The sequence below is a fragment of the Alligator mississippiensis genome, chromosome 1 (assembly GCF_030867095.1).
Source record: "Alligator mississippiensis isolate rAllMis1 chromosome 1, rAllMis1, whole genome shotgun sequence".
Lineage (NCBI taxonomy): Eukaryota > Metazoa > Chordata > Crocodylia > Alligatoridae > Alligator > Alligator mississippiensis.
The window spans coordinates 2,160,636-2,168,655 of NC_081824.1; the positions used below are offsets into that span (position 1 = coordinate 2,160,636).

General features: G+C 64.0%; 1 protein-coding gene across 3 annotated transcripts; it reads right to left on the bottom strand.

Annotated features, from left to right (window-relative positions):
• Positions 1-1,130: 1,130 nt before the first annotated feature.
• Positions 1,131-7,683, bottom strand: LOC132250726 (major histocompatibility complex class I-related gene protein-like). Of its 3 annotated transcripts, none has more exons than XM_059727832.1 (9): positions 7,548-7,683; positions 6,990-7,070; positions 6,736-6,819; positions 6,094-6,201; positions 4,792-5,055; positions 3,346-3,618; positions 2,626-2,919; positions 2,365-2,451; positions 1,131-1,895 (listed from the first exon to the last, which is right to left on the bottom strand). In XM_059727832.1, the coding sequence occupies exons 2-9, from the start codon at positions 7,039-7,041 to the stop codon at positions 1,879-1,881; spliced, it is 1,179 nt and encodes a 392-aa protein (XP_059583815.1). In that variant the 5' UTR covers positions 7,042-7,070; positions 7,548-7,683; the 3' UTR covers positions 1,131-1,878. The 3 variants fall into 3 exon arrangements, with proteins under 3 accessions (XP_059583815.1, XP_059583811.1, XP_059583813.1); XM_059727828.1 differs by having other exon boundaries at positions 6,990-7,067; positions 7,548-7,619; XM_059727830.1 differs by lacking the exon at positions 6,094-6,201 and having other exon boundaries at positions 7,548-7,632.
• Positions 7,684-8,020: the final 337 nt, after the last annotated feature.

An 8,020-nucleotide genomic window follows, 5' to 3' on the forward strand; every position in this document is an offset into this window, starting at 1 on the left:
ACCCTGTTCCCTCAAGCACTACCTGGAGTAACCAGGAATAACGGCCACAAGTTGACTGAGAGTAGGTTCAGGCTGGACATCAGGAGGCACTACTGCACAGTCAGGGCGGCTAGGATCTGGAACCAACTTCCAAGGGAAGTGGTGCTCGCTCCTACCCTGGGGGTCTTCAAAAGGAGGCTAGATAATCTCCAAGCCAGGCTCATTTGACACCACCATCCTTTCCTGCCGTGGCAGGGGGTCGGACTTGATGATCTGCTCAGGTCCCTTCCAACACGACCAACTATGAAAAAGCTGTCAATCTAAAACCTGGGATTATCAAGCCTAGTCTTCAGTTTGCCTGTAGAAATCATGTAATTAAAGCCATTCGTTCTCATTTTTGCTTCTATTTGTAGCGGGCTGACCTTTCAGAGCTTGGGTTGAACCCAAGGCTTGAGAGCCTGCTGCTTTGATTGGTGGAACCCATCCACCAATCAGGAGGCAGCAAGAGGAGATCCGTCGGGGCTAGAAGAGCTGCTCAGCCGGGCGAAGCTGGACCCAGAAGCGCCCAGAAGACTTCCATCCGCGGGGAACGGCACACAGCTCCAGTAGCAGCACGGCACACGGCATCCAGGCCCTGGGAGCCGCGTGAGGTGGCTCAGGTCTGCAACCTCTGGCACGCGGCCAGAGACACAGTGCACAGGCCAGTGCACGGAGTAGGACCATGGGAGCGCTTGGGCGCTCAAGCCCTGGAACAAGGCTGGGAGCTCGGTGCAGGAGGCGCTGCACGGAGGATGAGAGACCCTGGGAGCTGCTTGAGGTGGCTCCGGTCTACAGCTGCTGACAAGGGCAGCCGCTCAGTGCAGACGACACAGCCCAGAGGGTGCAGGAACAGAGCGAGCCCTGGTGCTGCACAAGGCTGTCCAGGCCTCCGACCCCCAGCACAAAATGAAGCGTCCACTACCTGCAGCGGTGCCTGCGGCCCTAAGCCAGGACGGCGGCAGCAGTCAGGCTGCAGGAAAACCCGGCAGGGACAGAGCCTGACCTGGAGAACAAGAGCAACCCTCCGGGACTGCGGAGTAGTAAGAAGTTACCCTGGAGAGAGGGTCCCCCAGGGGAGGGCTCCCACCCACCAAACTGGTGTGGTATGTGTGTATATATATAAATAGGGTTTATTGTATGGTAAACGTGTACATATATATATAATCTATGTCCTTACCCCTTTAATGGTTTTGTTGTGATAATAAATCTGTACATAGGTAAGTAACTGATTGACTGGACCTGACTCTATAGGGGACAGAGGTGGCCGCTGGGCTGCTGTGTCCCTCCGCAGTGCGCTGCCCCGCCAATAATTCCCTCAATTGGAGAGGAAAGTACAAACCGTGTACACTCAGGCTACATATTAAAAAAATACCATTTTAAAACCATCCCAAACCTTAACTCTAGTGTAAATGATGCAAAAAGATGTGTTTGTGCTAAAAGCACAATGTAAAAATGGGACAATAAGTTATAAGGACTATCAGATCATCACAAAATTTTTGTGCACTTCATATCATCGCTGCAGTCAGGCCCCTGGCTGGGGGCAGCTGGAGGGGAGACATCCAAGGAAGCAAGCAGGGCTCATCAATTATAACACTGTCCTGGCTGGAAAGAGATGCCCTGCGGCATCGTCACACCAGCCAGTGCCCTCCCCTCCCACCCGGATGCCGCCCCGGTCACCACTGCGTAGCAGCAGCTGCACCGCGATGCAAGATGTCCAGAAACGTCTCCGAGGTGGCAGCCTTCACACCTGCGCGGCTGGGAGCAGGGACGATGTTCCCGGCAAGAGCAGTGTGTGGTGTCAGCTCCGCTGCTCCTCGGGGGTTTCCTTTTTCCACGTAGCAGCAGCAACATCAATCCTCCTCAGTGAAGGGTACGTCCTTGGTGAGCAAGATATCGGGGATGGGGGGGAAGAGTTTTGGAGGAGTGAGTGTTGGGGGGAAAGAGGGAGAAGACCCCCAGCACCCCCTAAGGGAAACACCAACCTGTGACACCCCCTGCCCCACCCCTGCTTAAACCCAGGGGAATCCAGTTCAGCCCAGGGCCAGCCTGGACTCAGCCCTGCCCAGCCTGCATGCTGGACTGGGCTGGAGGTGAATAGTTCCTCCTAGCTCCCACATCAGGCCAGGATGCCCCCCCAGTCCAACAGGCCAAGACCAGCCCTGGGGGCCCCCAGCAAGGCAGCCTCGCACCGCTGATACTGGGGTCTGGCTGCTGCCGCCCCGGGGGCACGTGGACCGGAGAATCCCCCGTCCCCCAGGTCCAGGCACAGCGGTGATGAGTCCTCCCTGCTCCCCCGCCCCAAGGCCTGGGCATGGCCTCGGCCCCAGGGCTTCGCTCGGCACTTACTGCGCCAGTGAACAGCTGCGCCCGCTCCGGCAATGACCAGCACGACGACACCGATCACGATAACCACAATCAGCATCAGGTTGGGCTCTGGAAGAGGGAAGGGGCCTGTGAGCGAGGGGAACCCCCAGACCTGCCCCCAACTCTGCACGGGCCCGATGACCCCTCCCCATCGGTACCCCCTGCACCCTCCAACCCCCCCAATTCCTTCCCCACTTAGCCAAGGGCAAGTCACCCCCCCCTCCCTGTGCAGGGCTCACTCACTGCTCCTGCCTTTGTCCCAGGACACTGTCAGGGCTGCACCCAGGCTCACGTGCTCCACGTGGCAGGTGTAGTCGTGTTTGCTGCTCGGGTCGATCTCGATGGTGGCCAAGGTCTGGTAGGTCCCGTCTCCGCTGGGAAGGACCCATGAAGATCTCGTCTCCTGGGGCTGCGCCTCCCCGTTCTCCAGCCAGACGACAGCCACGTCCCTGGGATAGAAGCCGTGCACCCGGCAGGACAGGGCGGTGCGTCCGTCCCAGGACAAGGGCCTGTGGCTCACCTCTGCCATGGGGTGCTCTGGGAGGGAGGGAGGAGACCCCCGTTAGAGTGACCGCCCCTGCTGAGCCCTCAGCACCCCTACCAGGAGGTCGGCTGGGCCCTGCATTGGGCCACACAAACTGGCTCCAGTGCCCATTTCAGGCAGGACCAGATGGTGCTGGGTGGGGGCACACAGCATGGGAGACACGGCTGCGCTGGGCTCGGGGCTGCAGGAACGGGGTCCCATACCCCTGATCTCTAGTTCTCAGACACGTGGCCGGGGCACGGACACCCCGTGGGAGGCCTGAGCAGGGCAGGGACAGGGGCACTGTGTCCCACAGCAGCGCTCGGGCCTTGCCCAGTGGCAGGACTGATACATGGCACTCGCCACTGTGGACAGAGGGGGTTCCCCAGGGTGGGGGTGCCCCGGTCAGTGCTGCCCTGGGCGGTGACACCGGGACTCACTGCTCTGCAGCGCTGCCTCCCCGTGCTGCAGGTACTGCCGTAGCCACGCGATGCAGGTCTCCTCCAGGTAGGATCTTGCTTCCTGAAGAACGGCCTTATCCTCATTCCACCTGCGCTGGGTGACCAAGGCCTGTGTTGTTTCTGCTACCCAGGTGCACGTTCCCAGGTCATAGCCAATGAAGCCTCCCCCGTCGTAGCCGACCTGCATGAAGCCTCCAGTGCTGCCGTCTTCACCAACCTCACAGCCGTACATGAACTGGAGAGTGTGAGACCCTAAAACAAACACAGATCCAGGCCCTGGTCAGGGTCACAGCCCCACGGAGCAGGTGCCTGAGGGCTGCCGGGCTGGGCAGGGGCAGAGCCGAACCCATGGCAGGGCAGCACGGGGACAGGTTGGGGGTCTGGTCATGGAGAACAAGGCTGAGGGGACACAACTGCGGCCACCGCACACCTGGGAACGCGGGAGGCCAGGACTGGGGAGGAGGGGAAAGGCAACGTCGGGGGAGGAAGGGGCAGGTGAAACCGGCCAGGACAAGCCCAGGATGGAAAGTAGAGCGGTGCTTCTCTGTGCAGGAGCAGCACGGGGCAGGGCAGCCTCTCCACGGGGCAGCGAGACCCAGGAACAAAGCCCGAGCAGTGGACGCTGCAGCTGCCCAGAGCAGGGCCTGGACTGTGTCCCTGGAGGTGCCCCCAGGGCCGTGTCCCATCAGCCCAACCCCTGTCTGCACCTGGGGGGTGACAGGGCCTGGTCCCTGCACCCCACAGCTCCCCCCGCACAGACATCTGAGTCCCCGCAGTCACTGCCCACCATGGCCGCACACTCCTGGGGGTCCGGTCCTTCCCCCTCGGATTCCCAACTCCTGCTTTGGCCTCCGCCTCCCTCCCTCCCTCCTCTTGTCCCTTTCTCCGCGCCTACCAACACCTGCTCCCATCGCCTGGTCCCTTCCTGCCCTCCAAACCCCTCCCTGCCCTTCTCCAGCCCTGGCACAAAACCAGCTCCACGAGGGCTGTCTGAATCACGGCAGCAGGAGCCCAGCGCTGACCCCCAGGCTGGAGCCAGACACCCGGGGGTGGGGGGTCTGTGTAACAAGTGTCGAGGCATCGAACTGTGGGACCAGGGAAGCACCAGAGCCTCGGTCTCCTGGGCATAGGCCAGGGGATGCCGCTTACATGGTACTCATGGGAGAGGGAGACGGCTCCCTCTGCAGCCCCCGAGTCCCTGGCCAACGACTGAGCAGTCACCACTGCCCCTGGCCCTGCCCGAGGCGAGTGCAGGGAGGAGCCAGCTGCAGGGACACACGGACCAGACACGAGACAATGCGACACACTCCTGGCTCCCCACCCTGCGCTCCTGACGGGCAGGTGCCTCCCCCACGCCCTCCTCAGTCACGCTCAGGCCCCGGATCCCACGTGGCCTCCTGCTCACACCTGCCTGCTCACACTCACCCCTGCTCTGGTTGTAGCGATACCGCAAGGTGACTAGGTTTGATTCAAATCCCCCCTGCCAGCCCCGCAAGCTCCTGGTTTCTGTGTCCCAGAAGTCTGGGTCGACGGCCCCCTGCACCCAGTCCCCGCGCAGCTCCTCTCTCTGCCTCTTGCTGTCGTAGTGGAGAATTTGCTGGTCGTCCACGTAGCTCATTGCAGTGAAGCCAGGCACGTCCGGGCTGGGGTCCGACACCCCAGTGTAGAAATGCCGGTAGGAGTGGGAGCCTGCGGGAGTGACAGGTCAGAATTACTGGGGCAGACACCAGTGCCCCCAGCGCTCACTGTCCCCTCCCGCAGGGGCCGCAGAGGAAGGACACGGGGCTGCACCAGGCTGCAGCAGAGGGGCAAAGCGAGGGAGCGGTGGGGCCAACAGGACAGGGCAGAGCCGGCTGAGTCGGGGCAGGGGCCGGGGAGGAGGGACAGGACCGACCCCGCAGGGCACAGGCCTGGCCTGGAGGGGCCACACACCCTGTCCCACAGCCGAGTCGTGCTGCCTCGTACCCTCTGTCCCAGGCACGGCCACGCACAGCTCCGGCACTCGGCCTACCCTGGTCCTGGGGAGCCCTCGTGCACTTGAGTGAGGGCGAGGCCCTTCCAGCAAGGGCCTGGGCTCAGCCCATCTCAGCCTCGGTCCTGCTGTGCGATCAGGGCTTGGGGCTCGACAGACTCTGCAGAGCAGACAAGAGTCCGGCTTTTCCTCGGCTTGAACCCATCTGCCTTTCCTGTCGCAGCCAGCGGGTCCTCCCTTCCCAGCCCCAACAGCTCCCCGGGCAGCCGCAGCCCAGCCAGGAACGGCCGCGCTGGGAGAGGGGAGGTGCGGGGTGCCCGTCCATGGGCTGGTGGGCCCAGGGGCGGCTCCAGGGACCGGGCAGCGCTGTGCTGAGGCCCGCTCTGCGCACAGGGTTTGGACCGGGCCTGCCAGTCAGCACCGAGGGAGCGAGACCGGGGCAGCCTCAGCCAGTCCCCGACCCCCGCACGATTTCTGCAAGTCGTTTTTCCCTGGCAATGCCCCGGGCACAGGGGCACCAGGGCAAATCCGAAAGAGAAGAGCGAGCAAAGCCCAGAGCAGCCTCTGGCTCCTTCCAGCTGCTCCCACACCCAGCCCCGTCCCCCTCTGCCTCCGACTCCGCCACGGCAGTGCTCAGCCCCGGGCCCGAGTCCCCTCAGCAAACACCACCTTTTCCTTTCTACTCCTTTTGGCCCAGAAAACAGGAGAGCAGCTCCCACGGGGGAGAGCCTGCAGACCCCTTGCCCACTGCTTACGGGCACTGGAGGAAGGCACAACGGTGCTGTTCGGCTGCGGTGTCTCTCGTGTCTCACGCAGCCCCGCTACCAGACATGGCACCAGGATCCCCAGCCCTACGGTGCAGCCTGGGGGGAAGCAGGGGTCAGAGGAGGCTCCATATGAGGGAGGGGAGCAGAAGCAGCTCCCTCCCTGCTCCTGGACACCCGGCTTCCTCGTCCCAAATCCCAGAGCTGGGGCTAGAAGGGACCCCTTGGGCACGTCGAGCCCAACGCCCCCATGAAGCAGCAGGATCAAATGCCCCCATCCCCTAACCGCTTCTCACAGCTGCCATCACCCAAGCCCCGGGGAGAGCAGTGGGGGTGTGCTCCCCACATCCTGCTGCTGCAGGGGGTCGGAGACGCCCAGGCCCCAGGCCAGGCTGAGCAGGGGGCAAATCCCTGACCCTGAACTGGGAGCCAACACCCTCCTGCCAGGACCCTGCGGGGTTGGCGCCAGCATTGGCACAGCCCAGGCCCAGCCCCAGCCTGGGCTGCAGCAGCACCAGCGCTCCGGGGGAGAGGAAACCCCCCGAGACACGCAGCAGCAAGGGGGGCACCCAGCACAGGCCTGGAAGAGCGCCAGGCAGAGCCCGGCACCGCGACGCTCGGGTCGCCCCGTACCAGCGCACATCCAAACTGCTTTTGAACGGAGGCAGGAATGGATCTTGTGCCGTCTGGTCCTGCTGCTGCTGGGGGCTGGGGCCTCTGTGGGAGAAAGACAGGAAAACCCATGGCACGAGTGCTCCCCGCACACACCAGGCCAGACAGCCCAGGGCTTTGGGCTCCAGCCCCCTGCTCTCACCCCCAGAGCCAGGAGAGAGCCCAGGCCCCGGGCCCCAGCCCCGTCCGCCTTCCTCCCAAAGCCCCGAACTCACCAGGGGAGTTGGTGCCACTCGGGCACTGGGTGCCCACCTGCACCATCTCCATGTCCCCGTCCTGCGCTGCCTGGGTCCCTACTGCAGCACAGGAGAGGTAAGGGGGGCTGCCGCCCCCTCCCTACGCCCCACAACAGGGAGATCCCAGCCTCCCTCCCGCCCCGCCAGGCCCCGCTCTGCTCCTTTCCCGGCTCTTCCTCCACGTTGCTGCCTCCCAGAGCGCAGTGGAGCCCCTCACCGGCACTGGGCTGCGGCTGGCTCTGGGGGTAGGGGGCTCTAGATGTGGCTAGCTCCGCGGTGGGCTCCAGGGGAGGTTGCTGGTGCCCCCTGCCCTGCCCCAGCCCCCCAACAGGGCGAGAATATTCTCATCACCCCCCTGCTCTCACCCCCCCCCCCCCGAGCACCCAGGTGTCCAGGCCCCTGCCCCCCCTACCCTGCACGGTACCCAGGCATCCGGGCCGCGCGGATGCAGAAGCGGTGTGTCTGCCCCGCACACCGCATCCCCCGCAGCGGTCACACGCCGCCGCGAGCCTGCGCTAAACCGCTGCACAACGTTACCGAAACAGCGCCGTGCTCCCCGGGAGCCCGGACCCAGCGAGCTCTCCCGGGCGGGTCGGGCTGGGAGGGGCCCGGCCCTCGCGGGGCTGCAGGGCCGCAGGCCAAGGGCGGGCTGGGTCCAAGCTGATCCCAGCTGCGGGTGCCCAGGCCCTGGGCTGAGATGTCGGCCCCCCCACGGCACAGCCCCCCCCCCCCCCCCCCAACATACACGCGCCCGTCCTCCCGTCTGTCTCTGCCCTCTCCCACCCCCGCTTGTTTGCGCGGGAAGTCCCTGAGTTGCGGCTCTCCGACTCCCCCAGCATGATTTACTAGCACAGGCAGCATGCAAATCTCTCCCCCGGGGCTCCCCCTGCGCCAGCGGCTCCTCGTCTCGCTCTGACTCGCTGCCAGGAGGGCACAGCCCCGCGGTGCTTCATTCAGGAGCCTTTCCTACCCTGCCTTTTTCTTTTTTCTCACCAAGACAAGTAAAACTA

Bases quoted from the DNA above. Each gene is read 5' to 3' on its own strand.
- LOC132250726 (XM_059727832.1), bottom strand. From the start codon at position 7,041: ATGGAGATGGTGCAGGTGGGCACCCAGTGCCCGAGTGGCACCAACTCC. The intron at 6,820-6,989 runs GTGAGTTCGGGG...TTTCTCCCACAG, and splicing joins GAGTGGCACCAACTCCCCTG to AGGCCCCAGCCCCCAGCAGC. The intron at 3,619-4,791 runs GTGAGTGTGAGC...TGTTTGTTTTAG, and splicing joins TCGCTACAACCAGAGCAGGG to GGTCTCACACTCTCCAGTTC.